This window comes from Hyaloscypha bicolor (genome assembly GCF_002865645.1).
Source record: "Hyaloscypha bicolor E unplaced genomic scaffold K444scaffold_118, whole genome shotgun sequence".
Taxonomy (NCBI): Eukaryota; Fungi; Ascomycota; class Leotiomycetes; order Helotiales; family Hyaloscyphaceae; genus Hyaloscypha; species Hyaloscypha bicolor.
This window is the reverse complement of record NW_020194620.1, coordinates 514,419-539,156: the sequence shown is the minus strand read 5'-3', so window position 1 is coordinate 539,156 and position 24,738 is coordinate 514,419. Positions and strand designations below refer to the sequence as shown.

Here is a 24,738-nt window from a genome sequence, read left to right as displayed (position 1 = left end):
TGATGTTGCTGCGTCGAATATTGGGGGATGGGTACTGAAGAGAGCAGCACCAACAAATTATTTTCTTTTACTTCCTTTCAAGAAGTGATGGGGTGTCTCGAAAGATATCGAGAGACGGCGTTGATCGATCTGGTTATGGGGAGCATAGCGTGGATCGAGAAAGAGATTCTTCGACGCCTTTTTAAAAGTTGCTGCTTTTCTCGGGCTATGGCGCTGATTGATTTCATCATGGGCGGGCATGGCATGGGGCGGGCAATGGTCGTTTTTAGGGCGTTTCCATTTGGATCACGTTTCATAGGCAGCAAGAGGAAATATGAGGATATCATCTTCGTTTTCAAGGCTTGCTGCTGCGGCACGCATCCTTCGCAAATGTGGCTGCCACGATAAGTGGGAAACAAGCAGTTGCCTCCACATACACCTGTACTTTCGTTAGTAAATCGAACTCTCTTTTACACATCCGCCCTCCAGCTGTGCCGTGAGGCCGTGAGGTGGACTGGACAAACCTTGACACTATCAGCCCCAACCTTGATCTTCCCCCAGCTGACAGCCTCATCAGGCCGCGCTCCCGCATCGCTCCCGTCAAACTCCTGCGCTGTATTGATGTACACCGCACTCTCAGCACCGTTGCGCATCAGGCACGCATTCGCAATATGATGCTTCACCACCCCACCACCGAGTATTATCATCCCCGCCCTCTTGGCCCGCACAGCAATGGTGTTGACCTTCCGAATGTCCTCCACGATGTCGATCTTCAGCTGCAGGGGGGAAGCCTTGAAAGTGTGGAAGTACAGCATATCGCCCAGACTCCCGTCCGTCAATGCGGGGCAGAAGACGGGGATGTTGTTCTTGTAGCACCAGTAATACACACTTCTTTCATCATTTATCTCTTTCCCCAATCGATGGATTACTTTCGATGGTGTCCAGTTTATCGGTTCATCCGTGGATTTTGACGCTTCTTGCTCCTCGAGCATCTTATCGAGAATAGGCACCACCCAGTCTTCGAAGAGGCAGTAGTTGTTGTTTGGCACTATCAGGTTTCCGATTCGGTTTAGGCCTTTTGATCGCAGTTGGGCACCGGGAGTGGAGAAGGAGCCTATGTAGGTATCGCCGAGGCATTTTATGAGGTCTTCTTCTATTCCTCCTGCCGTTGTGACGATGGCGGAGATGTGAGAGTGTTGCGCCAGGTAGCGGAGGGTCCCCCGCAGGCCGGAGGAGATGAGGTTGCTAGTGTAGCCGAGGAAGATTGTTGTTTTTGTGGTAGGGTCTTCGGGATCGCGCCAGGCTCTCTGGATGGGTGTTAGAGGATGGGGTGGAAGGTGGCTATAGGAGAGAGGCGCGAGACGAGGACTATAGAAGGGAAACAGTACCATGTCATTTATAATCCTGACAGCCTCTCCTATCGAACTTGCTTGGAACCCCATATTGTTCATCCCGCTTATCAAATCATCAACAGTTATATCTCGTCCGGCAAACTTGTCAAAGTCTAGCTCTTCGACTTTCTGGGAACCTTCGGGCATCTCGTTCGAGGGGACGAGCACGGCATCTGTAACTGAGGAGGGCAGTGCTCCTGGCTCTGAATTTGTAGTCATGCTGAATGCGGGTTTGAGGAGGTTAGCTGGGAGGATTTGGGGTTCAAAGGAGAAAGGTCTTGCTGCCTTGAAGCTCAAACTTTCAGAGCTGGTGGGCAATGGGTTTCCCTTCCTCTTTTGATGATGAATCAAAAAGACTTTGACTGAAAAGCAAGAGAGAAGTTTTTCTTTCCAAGGGTCTTCACTAAGAGTAGGGGTAGCCCTTAGGGACCCCTTGGAACCGCTGTTGATCCTCTCCTAAGACGATGAGAAAATCTTCAGACGGAACGGTCCGGCTGCTAACGGTTCTATTTTCTCAACGCGGATGTTGAGTAACGTTCTGAAGTGTATTCGGGCCCACGTTGAGTTGTTTTGTTTTGTGTTGATTTTGGGTCTGGAAATAGCCAAGTCAGATATCCTGATGTCTTTGATCTGAGTTTCGATGAGGTTAAAAGCCGAGCAAAGCCGCATGCACAGCGCTTATGGCGCATAAAGCTTATTTTCCTGGCGCGCTAAGCGAAGCCAATTCGAGATCCAAGCCTTACCGGATCCTCCACCTCATGAGCAATCCACCGTTAACTTCGCACGAACCCTCACCCAACATCCACAAGCCTCCTGTCGCTCCTGACAGGGCAATCCTTTCGACGACCTCTTCATGCGCATGCCTTTGACCCTCTAACGCCTTTTTTTGAACCGCTTTGGACCGCGAGAGCCGAATGTTGATCCGCTTCTGTGCTACGAGTTGTTGATCCATTCGGTCCCAAAGGCCTTCACCATCGCACGCAGCGGGATTGACAGGAGTGTGTCATAAGCTATTGATCTGTTCTTCTGGGGCCATTGCCTCGAAGATGAATGTTTGTACAGCCTCACCTCTGCTTGCCGCCGTGCTAACGGTTGCCTACAGGTCTAGGTATCAGCCCTCCTACGGTGACTCGGGTGAGTCCCGTCGCTCCCCGCGAGACCAATCACCAGGAAGATACAACGATAGGGACGAGTTCAGAGGTGGTTCAGGACGTGGTATCGAGCGACGACGATCATCGATCCCAGACGCGCGGGCCAACAACCACAATGCGTTTGCGTCAAACCGAGAAGCATTTCGAGAGCCAATCGGTCGCGAGTCCTCTCGAGATTTTCCTCCACGCGAACCCCCAAGAGGTCCAAAGGGTTTGATTGATGCTCCGACCGGCCCCCGAGCCTCCAACTATGGTTCTGATTACCGAGGAGACTTTGGTCCATACAGAGGGGAATACAGAGGCGACCGGAGCCGTGGCAGAGGCCGAGGTTGGCGTGATGATAGTCGAGACAGAGGCCGCGAACCTGAGAGAGATTATCGAGATAGACGAGATGACAGGGGCCCACCGCAGTTCCGTGACGATAGAGGACGAGATCGAATATGGGGACGAGAAAGCTACAGAGGTCGAAGACAATCACCGCCTCCGGGGCGAGGCCGTTCACCGAATTACTCCACCCGTGATATTCGAGATCCACCGCCAAGCATCGACTTAGATCGCACTCGTCGAGGCTCACGGGATGGGCCCTTGTCAGGTGGCTCACCATCATCTGAAAATCAATCTTTCACGCGAGGCTATGGCAGAGCTCGAGGCGGTGGCCGAAGTGGGCGTGGTCGAGGTTATTACGATGAATATCATAGACATCCTGGTCGAAGTCGGTCTCCTGATCAAAGTTGGGGTCGTCGAACTCAACCATCAGCAACACCACCTCCGCAGGTTCCTGCTTTCGGCTCTTCCAATGTTCCTATCGCTTCCGCAGCAAGTCCTGCCGCAGTCGCGTCCGACAATACATCAGGTCCTGTTCCGGGTGTGGCTGTTCCGACCGCTCCTCGCGCCCAACTCCCCAAAGGAGAGTACCACCGATCGGGAACAAAGTTCACATCGGCCAAATGGGTCAACCCAAATCTCAAGGCCAGCAGTCAACGACCCGATCCGATGAAGATTGAACCTCCAAGTTTTCCGTCGCCTACGACCGCTATTTCTCCACAATCCGTCCCCGCTCAGTCCCCCGGAACCCGTGGGGATATAGATGAAGTCAAGACAGACCGTAAAGACAGCCGCCAATATTCTCGGTCGAAGACACCGGATCCACCTGTCCCTACAAGTGTTAACGACCGACCTCCACAGGAACCCACCCGCAAGCGGAAGTCAGTCACCGGAAAGCGTCTTGAAAAGCCTCGCAAATCACCAGTTTTTGATGGCATCCCCGATGACCTATCAGATTCCGATTCTGGCGATGATTTCGAGGATGGCTACTTTGAGCAGGAAATTTCAAAACTGCAGGAAAAGGTTGACCAAATCAGAGAGGACAATCCAATCAAGCCACGGGAAGAACCTGAGGCAGTGTTCGTCAAACCAATCATCGAGTCGATGGTTGACGATTCTCCGGAAGAGCCTGCCGCTCCCGAACCTTGCATCGCTCCGGAGGTTGAAGAGCAGCCTGACCCTGAATCATCTTCTACGCCCACTTCCTTAGCTCCAAATGCCGAAAGTAAAGGCAAGAGTCATTCCAACACGCCGCTGGAAGAGATTGATGCAGAACCATTGACGAATGGCACCACTAAAGAGATTGTTCTTGTTACAGAAGCTTTGGCAGCTGCTCAACGCAACGAGGCGAGCATGGATGAACAGAATGGTGTTCCTTCTCAAGCTGAACCTAACAGTGGTGAATTCACATCGATGCAAACAAAAACAACCAAAACTACCGCTACTAGTACACCACGAAAGCCAATGATGTCCGATGAATTTGCAGCTGAGAGCGACGATGAAACCAGTAAATCTGCAACTAACATGAAACCCCGGATGCCGATGATGGCGGACGAATTAGAACCTGCAACGAAAGGCAGACCTCGGAAGCCACTGATGTCGGACGAGTTTGCAGCAACAAGCGACGATGAATCGAATCAGCCCGCTTCCATCGTTAGGCCACGCAAGCCAATGATGTCCAACGAGTTCGCAGTAGCCAATGACGACGAACCGAATCACCCTCCTCTCAGTGGCAGAGCACGGAAGCTAATGATGTCGGATGAGTTCGCAGCAGCGAGCGAACGTGATCTGAGCGAAGCAGAGAACGTTGAAGCACTTGAGTCCGTCAGGAAGCAAATGAGAACTCCTTCACCCTCCAGTCTGCGAAGGTTCAACTGCAAGAAGTGGGACGAAGATGAAGAATTTCTTCAGACACTAAAGGCAGACCCCGAGGTCGAAGCACGGGTGAAGAAGGATATTCAAGACACTAAAGAGCGTCGTGCGAGGGAACAGGAACTCGCCCGCCAGGATTGGAAGCAGCGGTATCTTGAATATCGGCAATGGACCGACTTTTCTGACGACCCTGCTGCAAAAGCCAGCAGGGAAAAGTTTGAGAAGTCACGAGCTAGGGCCGCTGCGGAAGCTGCAGCTCCTCGTCCCTCAGCCATGCCGTCTGCCGGAGCGAAACCAGAACCCCAGCGCAGAACGGGCAGCAGATTCGCAACTGAGCATGACATTGAGAGAGTTCTTCGAGAGTCCGAGCAAGAAGCAAAGGAGACCAAGGAGCGAGAAGAGCGTGTTGCCAGGGCTAGAACTGCCAGTGCAAAGGAAGCCAAAATACCTGACATGGCTTGGGATGAAGAAGAATGGGAGGCGAACGAATATATTGACAAGACTCACCTTGTATCATTCGAGAGATCATTCGCGGTTCTGGAATACGGAGAACCTATCGACAACTTTACGGAAGAAGAAGCTCGGATCTTCGAGGAATCCTATCTTGAGTCCCCCAAGCAATTCAGCAAGATTGCCGAGGCTCTTCCGGGTCGTGATTACAAGGCCTGCATCCAACACTATTACCTTGTCAAACACCCATCGAGTCTGAAGGAGAAGTTGAAGAAGCAACCCAAGAGGAGGAGAGGACGCAAGGCAGGCGGACCTAAACCAAAGTCAAATGCGTTAATGGCTGATCTCGGAGTTGGCCGTGAGGAGGCTGAGGATGGCCAAGACGGGGAGAATGGAGAGCGACGTCGCCCGCGAAGAGCTGCAGCGCCCGTTTGGCCATTTGAAACCCCTGCAAGCGAAAGCGAGGTCGCCAGTCCAGCACCGACTCCAGGAAGAAAGACTGCTGCAGCACCGAAAGGGGATGCAAACGGTGATGCTGCACCTATCAAGAGGAAGACAAAAGTGCCTCGCGAGAAGGGCACGAAGCAATCCAAAAACAACCAACTCCTTGCTGCGGCTCCGGTCAACCCTGCAAACCGTCATGCCGAGTCACCAACACCACCTTCTGTAGCAGATTGGAAGAATCGTCGTGAATCGGGAGGCCCATCTCGCCTCCCACCACAATATGATGGCGCTGGATCAAGTCAAGCAAGTTTCGCTCCTCCTTATGTCCCAGCAGAAAGACCCAACCCTTCTCAGACGGTCAATTTCGACTCCGTGCAACAACCATTTCCCTCTCAAGAACGCCTTGGCTCTGCTCCACCGACGAATTTTGATTCGCCACAAGACCGACGGAACATCCAACAAACATCAAGCTATTGGAGTGTTCCTGAGCAAACAGATTTCCCGGCGCTGTTGCGACACTTTGGCACCGATTGGCATGGAATTGCAAAGTGGATGACTTCAAAGACACACATAATGGTATACCGCACCGTTTTTCAACAATGGCTTGTTGTACCGTCTGACAGCAACAAGAGTCGTTGTGTCGCTAACATCCAGACGCAGGTCAAGAATTATTATCAACGCCAAGTAGATTCGGGGAAGATGAAGGAATGGGAGGACATTGCAAGAGATGCGGATGACAAGAAATCGCGGGGCGAAGAAACAGGTCCGCTTCCACAGCCTACATCCCTTCCAAAGAGACGTTATGATATGCCTACCGGCACTGCCCAGAGATCCGGATCTGCGATGGAAGGGGTTGAGGATATGGCCTCTACTGGTCAGAACTCATTGACACATACCTCGCCTCCACAACCTACGCTGAGCACACGCTTCCCTGCTTTGGCTCAAGCTGGCCCTGTTGCCCAGATTCAGCCCCCTACTGCAGCCTCAGTGCTGAATAAGCATCTTCCGCCTCAGCCGATCCAGCAGGCTCCACAACCAGTGCAGCAGCAGCAGCAGCAGCAGCAATCGAGGGCTTCGCGCGGGCCGCCCATGGGTTTCTTCACCACCGACACACCACCGCGACCTATCATCCAAGCCGATGCAGTGTCACAGCGTTCACTTATGGTTGCCCAAGAGGCCCACCTTGAACGACAATCAGCATTGCGTCTTGAGCGAGAACAGAGGGAGCAGCAACAGCAACAGCAACAGCAAGCTATGCAACGCGAACGCCATTTCCAAATGAAGCAGGAGCCTGAGGTGGTTGCAAGTGTACACCAGTACGAACCGTATGCTCCCTCTTCAATTCATAGCAACAGCGTCCCGCATTCGAGGCCGGATCCACCAAAGCCAACTCCTCCTGCTGCCACTGAAGTGCGCCGTACAGCTCTGCCTCAGCAGTTCCCACCTCGACCTCCGCAGCCTGGACGTACTTTCTTGGGTGACAACGCTAGTGGTCCGCGTGAGATGAAGTCCAGTCCTTCTCCAGCATTGCCGCGCCCGCCAATGAGTGCACCACCCACGGGCCAGGAAGCTTACTCTGCACCGCCTCCACAACCAGCTCCTGTCGTAGCTATAAGACAAGAGACTGTCCGGAAGACATCAAGCATCATGTCATTATTGAACAACGACGAACCCAGCGACCCACGTCCCACACCACCCAAACGTCCGAGCGATGTTTCCGTCTCTTCTTTGCACGCTTCACAGGCATCCCATACTCCGCCCCCACAGCATCCGTTGCAGCCATCTCGCTACTCTGGTGGTTCTTCGCAGCCGCCGTCACAAACCTCGCAACCAATCCCCCAACAGATGGGAGCGCAGCCAGTCCCACAGCAGCAGCAACTTCCCCCGGCTCAGCACTCCTATTCTCAGCCGGCCCCTCACTCTTTGCATCAACACACCTCGTCTATGGGGCACTCTCGAAGTTATACCCCAACTGGCTTCGACAACCGTAGTGGATACCCTCCACCTGCAATGCAGCAACAGCAGCAACAGCAAATGTATTCGCAGCCACCGCGTCAATCGATGAGTTCCCAGCCCCCGCCTATTCGACGTGAGCAGGTTCACAGCGAAGTTCATGGAATATCTGGTGGATATGCGCGTGCAGCTCCTTCACAGCCGAGACTGAAGGATTCCCCTTATTCCGCAACTCCTTCCACATCTCAGCCCCCAACCATCCGCCAGCCAGCGGGATCACCACTTGACTTGGCTCAACCTTCTGAGCGTGATTATTATTCACGTCCACCGCAATACCTGATGCAACAACAGCAACACAGTGCTGCGGGTTCGCCCCAACTTGGACCTACCTACCACCCTCAATCTCAGCAGCAACCACTTCCTAACCATCGGCATCTCGTATTTGGACAGAGCCAGGGCCATACTGCGTCTCCGCCGACCCAGTACGCCACTCAACGTCCTCTGCATCGGTCTCGAGGCAACAGCTTTGACGGACGGTATCAAACGACCTCGGCACCCACTCCGGTTCAGCAAAGCTATGCACAAGCCACTCATCATCCTGGCACATCCATGCAATACCAGCAACAACAGCACCCGAGTCAGGATCGATATGCACCCGCTCAAGATGCAGAGGCGCGGATGCAAGAAGAGGTCTATCATCAGAGGCAAAGACAAAGAGAGATTGACGAGCAACGACGCATTGACGAGCAACGACGAATGGAGGAGCAGCGGCGAATGGAGGAACATCGAAGAATGGAGGAGCAGCAGCAGCGGCTTGATGAACAGAGACGCTTAGATGGTGCTCGACGCTACTAAAGCTCCCCCTTCGCGACTTCTGTATGCATTGACGGCGTTTTGAAGCAGAGGAGCGTAGGATCATAACGAATCAATGGATATCTTGTCTGGGTTCTCGATTTTGTAGAGTAGATAACGTTGAAATGGCGGGTTATAATGGTATTGGTGGCGGGGCAGCAGCTTCCTGTACACATGTAAAAATGGCTGGCGCAGATATGGCGATCAACGAAGCACGAGGAATACCATGATACCCTGTATGAGATGAAATCAACATCAAAAATCCCCCAAAGTCACTGCATGTTATTGATTATGCGAATTCTGTGGACACTCCGTTTTTGCGTCTGTTATTGCTATTGCCAAATGATATTGAATCCTCTATTTGCTCCGCACAATTTTGAACCGCATTCGCGACTGCCCTCTCCTTCGATTCTACTACTCAAAACACTGAACTATTTAATCTCAGGACCTTCACCCTCTCTGCGCGGTCTCGCCATGCTCGTTTAATTGATACAAACCGCCCACTTAAGACGAGACAACTTCCATTTATATCCTCGATCTCCTCGAGTGTTGACTTAGGCAAAGAAGAGGAAAAGTACAAACGACTCCAAGGCAGGAGCTCGCTCTGTGAAGGCCCATTCCCCAATACGAGCGGTTTACCAATCGGCCCCCCGATTGCCTAATCGGGTAAGCCCATTTACTAATAGGGGGTTGGATACGATTCGGGACCCACAGTGGGTCCCGATTTAATAATCGCATAATATTGGGGTCTCGGCCTTAAGGGAGGCTAAAACTAATAAATCTACTAGTATATCCTAAATATATCTTTACCCCTATATGCCCCCCTTTACTTTGGAATTACTATTTATGCCATAGTATGGCCTTATTAAAAGTATATCCTCAATTCTCATTTCTTTGTATTATTATATCTTACTTATTTATACTATATCCTATAGCATTATAGGCTTCATTTTAGGAGTTCTAAGTATTAATGGGAGCTAAAGTATATACTAGAAAAGGAGTAGAAGTATATATCAGGGGCTATTTGCTCTATAATTTATATACTTCACTGACCCTTTTGCTAACTTATTATACTTCTTCTCAATCTACTTCTTATACCTCTTCTCAATTTACTTATTATACCTCTCAATCTACTTTATTAATATGTCTCTCTTAATCCTTCGTTCCTCTCCATCTCTACATATACTACGCTAGTATATTTATGGCCATATAGAATAATATTTTGATATTACTGTTCCAGGAGCACGTATTTCAGGTACCTAATTCTTGCCTTCCCCTGTTACTATTGAGCCTACTAATAATTGGTCTGCTAAAGATGAGATTGCATGGGATAAGAGGCTTACTAAGGGGGGTAATAAGAAGATTCTTACTATTCTTAAACGGTACGAGATCAGGTAGTAGCTAAAGAACCCTAATACAGCTCCTTTTGGTAAAACCAAGGCAGAGAGAAGATACTAGTCTAATATGAAGCTTGAGTCTAAGAAGTACAAGCTTCAAGATGGCCAGGTATATCGTAAGAAGTACTATAATACTTGCCTTGGGGAGATTATACCGGTAACTTACGTTATTTGCTATAATAATGCCTTTGAGATCCTTACTACTATATACGAGAAGTTAATATATATAAGTAAATTACCTATTCCCCCCCCTTCTAATCTTAGGCTAATTTTACTATAGGCTTTAATACCATATTTAATTACTAATATAAGCTTTATTATAGCCTCTCCAGGGACGATAATGCCTGGATATCTATATATTATATATACTATAATAAATAACAGATTCAAAAGAGTAATATTATAATAAAGCCGATTTACTCTCATTATCCTGGATAGTATATAGTACTGGATTTAATAGATTTTCGTATAAGTGCATTTTTAGTTATATGATTACCTCTAAGTTATATACTTTACCCCTATTTTTTAGCCTTTCCTGTATTTCTTGCATTTCTTGTATTTTTGAGCTTTTCCTGCAATTTTTACGATTTTCGCGATTTTTGCGATTTTATTAATTTTCCATCCATACCACTTACTAATATATTATTATAGTATGATCCGGACGGAGAATATATATAGATTTGGTAATTAAAATGCCATTTTCCAAGTTTGTCTGGATCCGGGGGCTTAAGGCTAAGTCTGCAGACAAAGCTACTGACGAGCTTATTAAATGGCTAAATAATAATGGGTATATTGCCATTCTAGCCTGTAATAATAGGGGTGAGTTCAAGGGAAAAGTAATTGAGGTTTGCAAGAAGAGAGGGATAAAGATTATACGGGGACGAGCTTACTATCCCTAATCGCAAGGCTCTATTGAGATTACTAATCGTATCTTTAAGAGACGATTGCGAGCTATACATACAGATACTAGTATATAATCCTAGATATAATTACTTCCTTTAATTATATAGATAATTAATACTATATCAAGCTCTACTTTACCTAGGGGTAGTACACCATATAAGGTATGGTTTGGAAGGCAACCACCGGCTGATTTCCAGGAGTACAAGACACGTGCTATTTTAGGGGGAAATTCTGAGGGATCAAGAGAGAGATTAGGAGAGGGATCAGGAGAGGAAGATATAGAGGAAGGCTTATTTATTAATAAGGATATTGAAGTTGAACAGGAGTAGAAGGAGATGATTTTATCTGAACTGACCAAGAGGGTTGCGGAGTATATAAGGAAATAGAAGGAGAATATGGTAAAGAGAGCTAGTGCAAAGGCTCTGGAGTATAAAGCTCAAGAAACCGCTACCTTACAGATCCCAAAGCAATATCGCTTTGGTACTGAATCTGCAAGGATTCTAGTCAGAGTCTTGGAAAAAACAGTAAAGGTACGTAATTTACTTGAAGATATATTATTACTTAAGCTAACTATATTTAGGGGTATTGCTTAGTAACTAAGCATGGCGAACTTACTATTCTCTGGCCAGCTAGTACCCTTAATAAGATTGCTTCTCAAGCAACTTATGAACTTCCAACAGAAGGGGCAGCTCTCAAAAAAGCTAGAATTACCCTATCTAAAGTAATTACACTGGAAAATAATCGTGGTTCGATTACATTAGTTCAAAAGGCAGGGAGGGCATCTGAGAGAGTAAAGAAGAGAGTAGCGATTGAAGAGCCACGTAAGGATGGGGCTAGTATAGAGGAATTAGCTGATTACCAAGTCAAAAGGGGGGCAAAAAGAGCTAGGGGAGCTAAAGTAGCCCCTAAACGCAATGTGAGAGCAAGAAAGTAAAGGGGGTAAAAGAGGGGAAAAGGGGGGGGGGATATGGAATATACTAATATATCTTCAATTTTCATAAAAGCCGAAACCGAAATATTTCCCGATTAGGTAATCGGCCTCCCGATTAACCAATGGGAGTAAACGATTGGGCAATCGGCCTCCCCATCTCGTATTCCCCTCCCATTGACCAATCGTAGTGCGCGATTGGGTAATGGGGACCCCCGATTGGTAAACCGCTCGTATTGGGGAATGGGCCTTTACAGCTCGTTCCTGGTTATCCTCATGACTATCTTGTATGCAAAAGGCAAAAGAAAGGAAGAAGGGTAAGGAGAGATTGCTTGATTCAAAAAGGCAAAACTCTGCAGCCAAGCCCGCAGGGCTGGTAGTGAGCGAAACACAGCATGACCTGGGTTTTTGGCGAAAACTCACGTGAGACGGGCTGGTTTTTGATATTGGGGATTTCTGCCCGACTTTTTGCAAATGCGGAATAATCTTTTGTACAAGGAAAATTGCTGCCGTCATGCGATTGAGTTTATTGAGCTTTTCGGGCAGGTCATGCGTTGCTTTAGGGTTTCTTGGGGAAGCATTCGGGTTTGTTGGCTTCAGGGGAAGTTCGTCACGTGTAATGGACACCTCGCCAAATTAAAGCAAAACACCGTTTGATTCTGTATCGAGACACTTCGAGCGTTTGCAGCTAGAAGGAAGTTCTCCCTGTACGCAGGCTCGCTCTTGGCGGAAGGCCGTCGACTTCACCCTCTCTTCATGGTCTCGTGACGTTCAAAACATCGCATTCTCTCGTTCCACCTACGAGTTGCAGCCTCTACTGCTGCCCTTTCCACCTCGCCATGTATTCCTGCCCTTAACCTCTCTCGTCTTTCCTATCCACTTCTTCCCTGTTGCAACGAATTCTGCGAGACAGGGAGCATGACCCCAGGTCCTGCCAATCGACCATGCGACCATCCGACATCAAGTTCCGATCTGGGGCGCAAAATTGGGAAGTGAGTACTGCGATACAATGACATCAATTTGCGAGAGAGAAGCGCGAGGCGGCACAGTCTACGAGAGAGCAAGGCGTCAGTCCCAAAGACTCAGCGACAATCTCGATCCCCTTTCTCGAAGTGCTCAACCGCAAAACTACAACTGTCGGCGAAAATAGTCAAGATTGGCACCCCCATTACGACGAAAGCTTTCCGATGCATCTGTATTGCACACATGAGCGTCCATGAGAAGACACAGCGAGCGGAACTCCTCCATCCCATTACGCCACCTACTCCTCATCCTCATATGCCAGAAGAGTTCGACCTCCAAGTTGTTGCCGTTGCTCTGAAACCTCAAGTCAACCCCTCCAGGGTGTTGACTAAAAAAGTTTGGTAAAGAGATACTGCAAATAAGGAACGAGAGGGTGGACAACAAGGCACAAGTAGATGTTTTCGAGGAAAATATTGCACCAGATCAAATGTAATCTTACATGGAGGGAGTGTTGAACGGCAACGGGCAAGCGTGCTGTCAGCGCTGCGATGGGTGGCTGCTGCATAAGGAACCCCTAGTGATTCTAGGCTTCTTCTCTTGACCTGGCTCTACGAAAATGCTTGATAACATCCGTTAAAACCTTTGCTTCAGCATTCCTCTAGTTCTGGCCCACTAGAACTAGTGGTCAGTGAATCCTCTCGGAAGCATGGACTACGAGACGTTGAACCTCGCCTAAGTCAAGATCCTTGCACCTCTGCTCTGCGTAGGTCCGTGGAGCGTGTCCCTGCAATAGGAATTCAAAGGTATTATTGGACCTTTGCTGGAAGGTAGTACGCCAGGCGCCTCAATTTGTATTGACACCTTCATTACCAGATATTTCCAAGGACATATACCGGGTATTGATAACGCTGCATTGGTACTCTGCGTATGTTAATCATTGCATTCTTGTCTTCTAGATATTCGTGCGTTTGGTTACTGGTTCTTGTCATTGTTTCTTGCATGTAGGGGAACGGACCAGGGGTTTGCCCTCACTGCAGCAAAATATCTCTGCTCCTCTGCAACAAGTCATATATTGCACCCTCATTTTGGGAAAAGTTGAAGAACTTATTATTTTCGAAATTAATGTTTTCTGAGTGAAATTTAGAAGCCGCACTAATCCTGCAAGATCCCCTATTCGCTATCTGTGCTCCCGCACTTACGCCCGTCAAGCCTGCTTCTGCCTCCGTGAATACCTAGCATCCTGGGCTTTGAGGACTTGCAATTTGGAATAACATCCAAGTTCAGTTCAAATGAGGATCGGTTTTGTTTTGATGCCTGATGCGACCTTCAAAGGCTCATCAATCGCTTTTCCTAATTTTTGAATTTTAAATATCTGTTACATGCTATGATTCTGAATAGTCTGACTGGGTCCCATGATGTTACAAGCAGGGATGGCGGATAATGTATTGAGAATAAGAGTCTTGAACTCATAAGATAATGGAGAAGATTAAACAAAAGTCCAGCATCCAGTAGCCATCTGCACTGGCTAAGAAAGAGAGCAGGAATAACAAATGAGCAAACATTTTCCTCACAGTATCAAGGGCCTATTAACTGCTATCGAATACAATAGATACCAAGGTAACGCTGGGGCAGAAGAAAGTTTCAAATACTACTGACGTCTTTTTTATCTTCAAGATGCCTATTCAACATTGAACCGGCTCCGCCTCGGACATTGACACCAAGCCAATGTGCCGTTCACACAAATAGATTTTGGAGATTTGCGAATTCACTCATTGTTACTCTACGTCATAGCCTCTACAGAGCTCGAATATAAAAGGCTCTCTCGCTTCGTCTTGGTCCTTCCTTTCACCCATCAACACTACATCTTCCTCTGAACGATCTCTTCTACCCCCTCAACACTCTCCCATTCTCTTTCAACGAGCACAGTTTGCTATTCTACTTTTTGGAATCTGCTCCATATTCACCCCTTGTGTCTCCACCCGTCGTCTTCGCTCACCATCGTCGGTTACCATCCCGAGTCGCGACTGCGACCGAGTCACAACCAAACCTCCTACCCTTTTGTGTACATCTCAGCCTCTTCGGTCCTTTAACTCAGTCCCTCCCAGACCTCAAATCATTCCCAAATACCCTCTTGCCGCGTCAACTCAACACCTGCAAGATGAGGGTCACTGCAGTCTTCTTGCTGGTCGCAGCCCTCGTCACCCTCCCCTTCACTTCTGCCTCCCCCGCCAACCTCGCATTGCGACAAAGTCCAGCGATCATTTCTTGTACCCGTAAGTTGGAGTTAATCTCTGCTTTCTTTTACCTTTATCTTCTGGGAGATGGCTGATATTCTCTCATTGCAGAAAATGCCGATTGCAAAGCTGCCGTTTCATACTGGAATGACTGCCAAACTGCGACTGTCATTGGTCTTCCCCAGGTACCTCACTCTGAACAGAGAAATTGTCTGTGCGAAACTGGTCAAGGAGCAAGCCCATTCCACCCAGACTGGTACTCGAAATTGACCTCCTGCATTCAATGTGTCGACAACGCTTCAGGGTTTCACAACAATGTCTTGAGTCCCTTGCAAGCACTCCATGTCAATTTCTGCAGTACTGGCTTGCTTGGCTATGGCGATTTCGTCGCTCAAGCCCACAATATTGCAGCAAATGCTGGATTTCCTTTACAACTTCCTGAAGCTATTCTGGTGTCAACTCAGAGTGATATTTTGAGTGTACCTCCGACTCCGAGTGCAACGTCTTCCTCTAAGACTTGCGAGGTATCAAATCCAGGAAAGACTTCGACATATACAGCCCAAGCTACTACTTTATCACCGGTTCCGGTCGCTCAAGGCTGCAATTATGACAACTGCTTGCGTCAAGCAATTCGATCTGAAGATGTTGTCATTCCGTTTTGCAAGGCATACACAACTGCAGTTCAAACCTCAACTGCGGGCTATCCAACATATGTCTCTATGTGCAACAACCAACCGAAGAGCATCTCGTCTGCATGTACTTGTCTTCTCTCAGCTCAGACTCCGACTCAATCTGCCACATCAACCCAATCTCAAATTCCAACCCAATCCCATGCATCAAGCAACGGGGGAATCGCAACAAGCAAGCCTGCTCCTCAGCCCAGCACCCATTACCATACTTTGTGGATCACAACGTTTTTTTACACTACTCGCACTGAGGGCGGTCATTCTTCCACTGCCTTGGGAGCATCAAGCCCAAGTTGTACGACACCTCCGGGAACATCGTCAACCCTACCGGTAGTTATGAGTTCTTCGACCACGATCCCAACAAAATCTTTCACTTCTGTTGGTACGTCTGGCTCAACTATGGTACAATCTCCCACACCTGTATCAACCATGCGGTCCAGCTCGGTTACCCATTCTTCCACAGCTCTTGGAACATTGTCCACCTCAGCAATCACAAAGTCTTTGAGCGTAGCTCCTTCCCCTTCAACTTCGTCCTCAACCGCCCCTACTTCCACTACCTGGGTTACCCTTCCGGCTTCGGATGGAATGAAAGCATGCGCTGGTAAGTTCCATTCTTTTACCAACTGTGGCACATCTCACTTACATACACAGCTTCCAAGGATTGTGTCACCGCAAATAGCTTCTATTACCAATGTCTGAATGCCCAATCCAACGGCAACCAGACCGGAAGCTGGAACTGCTTATGCAAGACTAACTTCGATGGGTAAGTCCCTCTTCTCATGGTTCAGCAATTCTTTAGTCCTTTGAGATTTGATGTCCAAAGTCTCTTTGGCACATTTACTCCCTGGATGTCCCGTAACCTTCTGGCACATTTACAGCTTCAATGTCCCATGTCAATTACTAACAATGAACAGATGGAAGTCATCCGTGCTCGGCTGTGCAGCATGCATTGCGATGAACTTGCCTGCCAATCCATCCGGTAACGCGCCAAGCAACGAGTTGGTTTCAGCTATGACAACAACAGTTAATTTCTTCTGCAACCAAACCAACCCCGCTGTCCTGGTACAAAGCATGGCAGGACTCGATCGAGTCGGCCTTTACTTAACAAATATCTACGAATCGCCCATCGATTTCTTCGGTATGACTCTGCTCGATGCGCCTCCTGCATCCATTAGAATTCCGACTTCTATTGTTCCATCTTCGACCACAACAATTACCACTATCGTAACCGTGGTTCCAATTCCTGCTACTACATCTCCTTCCTCCTTGGTTGCACCTTCTGGGTCTGGAACATCGACTGGTATCCATACGACATTATCCACCCAAACCACCTCTGCCTCTTTAATTACACCCACGTGGATCACATTTCCACCAACACAAGCAATGCTGCAATGCCAAGGTATGAAGGCCCCCAGTTCTTTGGTAAAGTCCCTTAACCTAATATCTCCACAGCCAAGGATTGCCAACCTGCACAACAGGTTTTCAACGGTTGTATTTTCATTGATCCCAATACAACCAACGAGGGTCCCATTTTCGACTGCTTCTGCACACGTCAGAAGGATCTGTAAGTCCCATTTAAAATAATTCGGGCCCTCTTTGGAACAACCCGCTCACACTAAAGTAGATGGAAGTCCGCACTAAGTAACTGCACAAAGTGCATCGCAGCCGCTCTTCCAGCCCACAACCCAGCAACCGGGGAGTACCAAGCAACTGCTCTCAATTCGCAAACCGAGTTCGCCCGCTCACTATACTGCAACCAGTCAGAATTGTTTATGTCAACGCGTGCCCTACAAACTCTCGGTAATTTTGGTAATGCCGTTACGACTGCCTTCCAGTTGCCAATCAACTTCTTCGGTATGACGCTGTTGCCAGGACCAATTGTTGGCAAGCGCAATATCCGCTTGCAGGATTTTCAAACTTAGAGTGATATGGGACTGCTTCTAGTAACCAGTGGTTCATGAAGCACAATGTCCACAACTGGGAGAGCACAATGGGGGATGAAATATGCGGGGATGATTCAGTGCGGATTGTCCTAAAGGGGAGAGAACATTGAGGAAAACTTGCATGCATGATCGATAGATATCGAGGTCTTTGAAGGCACTTACCTTTCAAATTACTGGGCTGCTTTCTTTTCATTTCATCGAGGTTGGGGATGGCGTTAATTTGGGCAAGGGATCATAGCGAGAGAAACAAAAGTGTATAGACAGCGATGATTTTCAATGAAACAAAACATATTTGAAAATGCCTCAGAAAAATGGAACGTGAATATTCAATAATCATTGGGACACTAACGTAAGCTCCCACATCTGGGCTGGTTCTAACAAGGCGAACAGAGCTCCTAAGGGTTACTTTCATCTTCTCGCTTTGTGCATCTCGCTTCGAATTCTTCACTCTGTTATATCTCCCTAAGTAGTGGCACGAGAGTTAGTTTGCAGGAAATTGCAATCCTTGGTTACTACTCAGCCTTTCAGATCTCCTGATTCCCTAGGGCTATAGTCACGTGATCAACACCCCCTTTTTCAACCGCCAAGACCTGAGAGACGGATGCTATATGAAGTACCTGCACACAACCAAAATCCAAATCACTGACCATCGAGCTATTGTAAGGAGATATTTCAATTCATTCAAGCAAATCCCATCGTACTCATTGAACGGCTTCTTCAAATTACTCAGCATGTTTTGAAGAATGCACCGCTGTTAATATTTGCTCACGTGTCAAGCGACCCCTGTGTTATGAGTGAACGTTATCGCAATTTTCTTTTTCTCCAAGCCGAACAGCCGAAGCCTCCCAGGACAAATGCCACAATAACCCTAACTTTCCCCAACCTTCAGCTTTCAGCTTTCAGCCTCCGAACTAACGGTTGTAAGCGAGATCCAACATCACGAATAGGAAGGCGTCAAAAAGCTTGAATGGCGTCCAGCCGTCTTAATCGTTTCTTGATCGGGGCAAACTTCAGTTAGCTTCAGCCCCGCTCCCATTGTACCTAGTAAACTAAGTACATTGAAGGCCTACTTAGGAGACAAACCTCTTGGAATTTTTTATTTTTCCTTGTGTCCTTTTGCTCTGCGTTCCCCCCCGACGCCATGAAGCTTACGATGCAGGAAAGATCATTACCATACGACCTGGTAGTCGTAGGCGCAGGCCCTCACGGACTTATTGCTGCTCATACTTGGCTTGAATTATTTCCGGAATCCCGAGTCGTGATTCTGGAAAGTGAGCAAGATGTTGGGTGAGTCGTTATCCCCCACCTTCAACTTAGAGCTAACAGCAACTGTACCCTAGCGGTACCTGGGGAAAGGGACGAATTTATCCCGGTATGATGACCCAGAGCCCGGTGGGGAAAATCGAATTCAGTGTTTATCCGATGCCACCGCCAGAGCCAACATATCTCAATTTAATGGCTGGTAGTCATGTTTCGGCGTACCTCGAGGCTTTCTCACAGCATAAAGCCTGGGCTGGAAAAACGTTACGAGATCGAGTTGAGTTCGGCTTCAATGTTGACAGAGTTACTTGGACAGAACTCGATGCATCCAGATTATATACTATACACGATTCCACTGGAGAGAGTGTTACCTGCCGGAAACTCATGGTGGCTACTGGGCTGACAAATGTACCCCACTTGCCGACTTTCAGGATGGAGAAGGGGCACGAATTCATTCCGCCTGTTATCCACTCCAAACATCTCGCTAAAAATTCCGAGCTTTTACTTTCCTCAGCCATTCAGAAGGTCGTTGTATTGGGCGGTGCGAAGTCTGCCTTTGATACCGTTCAAATGCTGATAAACGGAGGCAAAAATGTGACATGGATTATATGGGAGGATGGCAGCGGACCAGCATGCATGGGAGATCCGAAGCCACCACCAATCTTTGGCCTCAAGAACTCCAGTGAAGTTGTCAGCACGCGCTTCATTTCAAAGCTCTCGCCATCAATCTTTGAGCCGGTTGACAACTGGGCTCGGTTCTGGCACCAGAGCAAATTAGGCATTGCCCTGAGTGCCTTCTTCTGGAAGATGATTACGATTAAGTGGTGGACGGCTGCGGGATATGATAAAGATGAACGGCTGCTTCCGCTAAAGCCAAGTCGGCCGGTTTACTATGTTCATACCATCGGTATCGCCAACTCGGCAGATTTGTGGGAAACGGTCGCCAAAGCGAAGATTATCCGTGGCAGGATCGATGTGTTGAGCAGAAAGGATGTCATCCTTAGTGATGGACAGGAGATTACTTGTGATGCACTCGTTGCTTGCACGGGATGGGACACTAGGAGTAGTATCTTCTCGAGGGAGCAATCTGCAAAGCTAGGTCTACCAACGGACCTAAGCGAGGAGTCTATTTCTGATAGACAGCATTGGGAATCGCTGATTGGGGAAGCAGACAAGGAAGTCCTATCACGATTTCCACGGTTGGAAGCGCAACCCGTGTTCCCTGGAGGGAGGGAGCGCACCGGCTCTGCGAAGCTGTACAGATCCATGGTGCCGACAAATCCTGAATTCAACGATGGCAGTATCGTCTTCCTTGGGCACTTTATCTCAAGAGATGCAATGACATTAGCTGAGATTCAAGCCCTGTGGGCGGTGGCATACATGAATGGTAAACTTCAAGAAAAGACCCAGAAGGAAATGGAAGAGGAGGTGGCGCTGGTGATTGCGTGGCGACGGAGGAGATATCTTGGTGACGGACATACATATTTGTTTGACGGACACGAGGTGAGTACCTTTGTTTTTGAAGTAAAAAGGAGACAGGGGGGGTCAAGAGCTTGTTTTAACTGTTTGGTAGTACTCAAGCCAACTATTACGAGATCTTGACATCAACGATTTGAGAAAGGGTGGTGGATGGAGAGAATTGTTTTCTCCTTATGACGCTCACGACTACCGAGGATTGATAGAAGAATGGAAAGCGTTATAAGGGATGAAATCTGCTTCTATACCGGTATCAATGTCCTGAAGACTTGTTGTAAGATTACAACCAGGCTTTATCCCTCTCCAAAATTCTCTCTCTCTGCGCTGCTCTTGCTCACTCTAGATCGAAATTAGCACAGGCATCACCCGGTCTGCTCATATCCGTTCACCCACCAAGTGCCTTCTCTGAGGGGTTAAGGCGATGAATGAAAGGTCTTCTCATAGGCAATATATAAACATCAGGCTCATCAGCTCGTCTCATTTTCTGGCCGAGGAGCTGGAATTACAGCCATAGATCTGTACTTAGATCGTGGCCAGGAATTCAAGTAATGATTGCATATTTATCCCAAACACTACTTTTCCGAACAAGAGCACCTGAGTTGGGCGCGTCAATTGATGAGGCCCAATATTGGCATGATCTTTCTCCCCACACCACCGTGATAACTTGCCCCGAGGACATGAATTTTCGAAGTATATTTGAAAAATTCAGATCAAGGTCGAACGATGAGAAAATGGTATTATGGCATGCATTAAGGTGGGGAGGTTGGATGCTTTCCTCCTTTGCATGCGCCGAAAAGGACAGGGACCACGTGAGGCTTGGTAGCCACGGGCATTGTTAGGAAGGTACGTACCAGGCTTTAGACCCCTGTCTATTAAAACCTTCTAGAACTTAAGACTTAGAATTTGTCTATTAAATAGCTTATTAAAACACTTATTAAAAAGCTAAATTAATTACTTATAAGCTATAATTAAGTATATATTTTATTATTTACTAATTATAAATTTTCGGGAATATTAATATATTAAAAATCGCTTGATTATTATAGTAATTTAATACTTTTTAATAAAAGTATTAAGAATCAATATATGAAGACAATGGTATACAGTATCGGGAATACAGGGCATTTTGACCCTCAGCGCTCTACAGGGTGTGAATTTAGGGCAGAAGCTCGCTATAAGCCCCTATAACTCTAGGCAGTACTCCCTAAATCTATGTAAAGAGGCGCTATAAGACATTCGCATGGGGTAAGTAGATCTTCTAGGGTTATAGCGCTATTAGTAGAGTAACTATAGCGCTCGGATGCTAAACAAGTAACTATTATAGGCCCCTTTAGCGAAGGCTTCCTTGTAAATACAGGGAAGAAGCCCTGAAAAGGTATGGTAGCCCTTGTCAAAGGCGTAAATGTGCTTTTAGGAGAAGGGCCTGGAAATATAGGGCCTTATAGCGAGTTTGCTACCTTGATCTGTATACTAGAGAGCCTGAAAGTCTCCCAATGCCCTATATTCCCGATACTTTATGCCATTGTCTTCGTAGAGGCCTATAGACCACATATAACCAGTATAGAGATACTAACAACCACCCAAGAAACGGGGGAATCAAAGGCGGTATAACACACGTATATATTATATAATGGTATATAATCTTTCAATTATATGCAATTATTACTTTGTTATATAAACGACAACCTTTATCTACCCCTGTCACGTGCTGCGCACAGGCGTACATATAGCTTCTTCACCGCCCTTAGGGCACTATTATTCATATATATGTATACCAAAACACACCACATTCCACTTTCCACAGCTTGTCCAGGCCGTAACAACCCCCCAATAGAGTTGGCCGTTATAGCCCCCACCGCATACTTTTTAAGCATAGCATCCGATGCATGCTCTCGTCAGCAGCATCTCAAACTTATCTGTATAATTTGTACGAGTCTTGGCCTCACCAAAGTTCATGTCCGTCTTTGGACCTGAGCAATCGCTACTTTTGCCTAAGCTGATTCCTCAGCCCTAAGTATGCTAATAAGTCAGCCGGATTGTGCTTAGAAGGATCCCTTTCTGGCCCTCTGTAAATCGGTTATAGTTTCTCTGTCGTCTATATATACATTTTACTAACACCTGCTGCTTTGAACAAATGCACCTTCTTTTAATATATTAATTAGTAATGACGTTGAGCAGGGAATCCGTTTTAGCTCCTCCTGTTAACCTTTATAAGGATTCCTCTCAGAGCCGATTTTGAGCCCCTGACAAACCTAAGTCGCACGACGACCGAGTCTCCTACCAGTCCCACTAATTCAACTTCATCGTCAATCTGTTAAGCAATTATTCAACTTCTCTCTGCCGCAAGAAATTATACTTAACTACGTACGATACTAGTCCGTAATAACCGTGACAGGTGCATTTATATGATTTCAATAGTCTGAAAGAATAATAGTACAAATCCTAAGAGTTGTTAACGTCTGCCGCTGTTCATACACGTTACTGTTCATCTTAGTAGTAAAGTTGAGCCCGAGACTGGGAATACAAATGACTTATTCAGTCATATAAGACCAGGCAACATCGGCGGGGCACACCAGTTGCATTGAGGGTTATGATAGCTGGTGTGCTTAATAGGCATGTGAGACTTGTGCAAGTCCGAAATCACACAAGGAGAAGATCCATACGAAAGCTCCGTCTGTACGAGGAGCAGAGAATTTCATACAGGCATGGCAAGCCAGGACAAGACAGATTTATCTCGGCAGCAAATTGCTTCCGGAAGGGGTTATGGTTACTGATGCATGAGCCAAAACAAAATAGAAAGCATTGAAGAACAAGAAGGCACGTTTAAGACAAGAGAATGTAGTTTAGCACAAAGGAGGTTTCAAAATACCTAGCAAATAATATTTTCTTGCCCCTAGCTTACCATCTTTGAACCTTGCCAGGCGATTAGAATTGTGAAATCTCGTCCACTCACTTTGCATGAGATCCCTCGAAAACGCCTTTGCATTAACACCCTCAACATGGGCAAATTCCACAAGGCGATTCGGTCTCCATTTGATCGTAGCACCGCCAACAATGGTAATCCTTGAAACAAACATCACATCACCATCCGCCATCGCACTTTCCAGCCATAAACCAGACCGTCGACGGAAATGAAGAAAACGTTACACTCTTCTTCAGCACGTTTATTGGCCAGCTTGCGCAATTGCCTTATTCATTAATTATTCGTGGCGGATATCGCAGCCATGTGAATATCATAGCTTCGATTTGAATATAATATTGATACCTTAAGAATCGAAATCGAGCCAGCTCTTAGTTGCAGCCACATTCGAAAGCCGATTGTTCTAGTTGAAGGCTCTTTTTAGGTTGGTTTTTAACCAAACATCTTTTATTAAGAAGTAGGGATGAAAGATATATGCTTACTAAGCTTATGGATTCGCTCAGAGTGTTTCAGGGGGCCTTTAAGGCTTAAATAATTTCGTGATATATCATATGTTTTGACTATTTATACCGCAACATTATACAGTGAGATTAGAAGCTTGTCTCATCCGTTGCTGACTGAGAGCATACACCCACTCCATAACAAACTTATAGAGAAATAAAACCGCCAACCACAAGCTCAACATTATCGTAAGCACCAAACACGTGATGCTGAATCCACGACAGGCATCCCAAAACCCGAACCATTGATTCCTCAAGTTCACTTGTTCCACGGCCATCTCGACTTGCATAGCATTCAGGAGCAGCGAAAGCGTAGCGAAGGTAAACAGCAGAGGACCATAGAACGTCGCGAAATAGGATCCATATTGGCTGTGTACTCGCTGGAAGTGGCGTTTGTGGAGGATAAGCCGAGAGTAGAAATTGAGTCTGGTGAGTCGCAGCTCGCCATAGTGGAATCTCCTGGCGACGTCGTCATCTATAATACTCCCGAATCGCATCATAAAGTTCGAGAGTTGCGTCCAGGTCACATCTTTGGGAATAAGGCGTTGTTCTTGAGCAATATAGAAGTCTGATTCGTGTGTGATAAGGTAGGAATAAGTTCGTAAGTATCCCAATACCGTCTTGCGGATTTCGTCCTTTTGATTTAGTGCTCTGCTCGGGTTTAATGGACTGGATATGAGGTACTCGGACCAGAATGCGTGCGACGTTATGTATTGTGGAAGAGGTTTGATGAAGATTCGATCGTAATACCAGACCAGGTGCAGCCGAATATCCTCAGTCGTAACTATTCTGCGGCCTTTTACAAATTGCCGGTGTAGAGGAGATATGTTGCCTCCGTCATGTTTGGACAAGAGCCACAGATGAGGGGCAAGTCTTTCGAGATCTCCCAGACCGAAGTCTTTATTGATGAAGGAATTGAGCTGGGGCGGGTCGTCAAGCCTGATCCGAGGGTTCCCAGGAAGGCCTGTCTGCTCGGAATCTGGGACGTCTAAATCCCCATTGAGCTGATAATTGGGCTGAAAGGGAATCGTTGACATCTTTTCACTGTGATGATGGAAATTCAAAAAAGGGCGATGCCTCCAGGTTTTGATCAGGAAGCATCGCGTTCCAAC

General features: G+C 47.2%; 5 protein-coding genes across 5 annotated transcripts; 3 read left to right on the top strand and 2 right to left on the bottom strand.

The window, feature by feature from the left end:
• Positions 1-90: 90 nt before the first annotated feature.
• K444DRAFT_594589 (Deoxyhypusine synthase) lies at positions 91-1,983 on the bottom strand. The gene is made up of 3 exons (XM_024878359.1): positions 1,368-1,983; positions 504-1,286; positions 91-418 (listed from the first exon to the last, which is right to left on the bottom strand). The coding sequence occupies exons 1-3, from the start codon at positions 1,587-1,589 to the stop codon at positions 335-337; spliced, it is 1,089 nt and encodes a 362-aa protein (XP_024733116.1). The 5' UTR covers positions 1,590-1,983; the 3' UTR covers positions 91-334.
• Positions 1,984-2,137: 154 nt separating this feature from the next.
• On the top strand, positions 2,138-8,775 carry K444DRAFT_616006 (uncharacterized protein). Its single transcript, XM_024880838.1, has 3 exons — positions 2,138-2,422; positions 2,473-6,187; positions 6,272-8,775. Coding segments are annotated over exons 1-3 (5,865 nt in total). The 5' UTR covers positions 2,138-2,420; the 3' UTR covers positions 8,420-8,775.
• A 5,990-nt stretch (positions 8,776-14,765) lies between these two features.
• Positions 14,766-17,449, top strand: K444DRAFT_632634 (uncharacterized protein; the record flags this gene model as incomplete). The annotated part of the gene is made up of 6 exons (XM_024883500.1): positions 14,766-14,880; positions 14,953-16,128; positions 16,179-16,290; positions 16,442-16,926; positions 16,980-17,091; positions 17,152-17,449. The coding sequence occupies 6 exons, from the start codon at positions 14,766-14,768 to the stop codon at positions 17,447-17,449; spliced, it is 2,298 nt and encodes a 765-aa protein (XP_024733114.1).
• Positions 17,450-18,611: 1,162 nt separating this feature from the next.
• Positions 18,612-20,432, top strand: K444DRAFT_632633 (FAD/NAD(P)-binding domain-containing protein; the record flags this gene model as incomplete). Its single annotated transcript, XM_024883499.1, has 3 exons — positions 18,612-18,757; positions 18,811-20,233; positions 20,304-20,432. 3 exons carry the CDS (start codon positions 18,612-18,614, stop codon positions 20,430-20,432), a joined length of 1,698 nt encoding a protein of 565 aa, XP_024733113.1.
• A 3,207-nt stretch (positions 20,433-23,639) lies between these two features.
• K444DRAFT_616004 (uncharacterized protein) lies at positions 23,640-24,696 on the bottom strand. The gene has a single exon (XM_024880837.1). The coding sequence runs from the start codon at positions 24,661-24,663 to the stop codon at positions 23,704-23,706; it is 960 nt and encodes a 319-aa protein (XP_024733112.1). The 5' UTR covers positions 24,664-24,696; the 3' UTR covers positions 23,640-23,703.
• Positions 24,697-24,738: the final 42 nt, after the last annotated feature.

What these genes read in the sequence shown, in the direction of transcription:
- K444DRAFT_594589 (XM_024878359.1), bottom strand. Translation starts at nt 1,589, where the DNA reads ATGACTACAAATTCAGAGCCAGGAGCACTGCCCTCCTCAGTTACAGAT. An exon ending in TCAGGATTATAAATGACATG is followed by an intron (nt 1,287 to 1,367) that starts GTACTGTTTCCC and finishes ACACCCATCCAG; the next exon opens with AGAGCCTGGCGCGATCCCGA. An exon ending in TTGGGGCTGATAGTGTCAAG is followed by an intron (nt 419 to 503) that starts GTTTGTCCAGTC and finishes ACGAAAGTACAG; the next exon opens with GTGTATGTGGAGGCAACTGC.
- K444DRAFT_616004 (XM_024880837.1), bottom strand. Translation starts at nt 24,663, where the DNA reads ATGTCAACGATTCCCTTTCAGCCCAATTATCAGCTCAATGGGGATTTA.
- K444DRAFT_616006 (XM_024880838.1), top strand. An exon ending in CTTCAAAGACACACATAATG is followed by an intron (nt 6,188 to 6,271) that starts GTATACCGCACC and finishes ATCCAGACGCAG; the next exon opens with GTCAAGAATTATTATCAACG.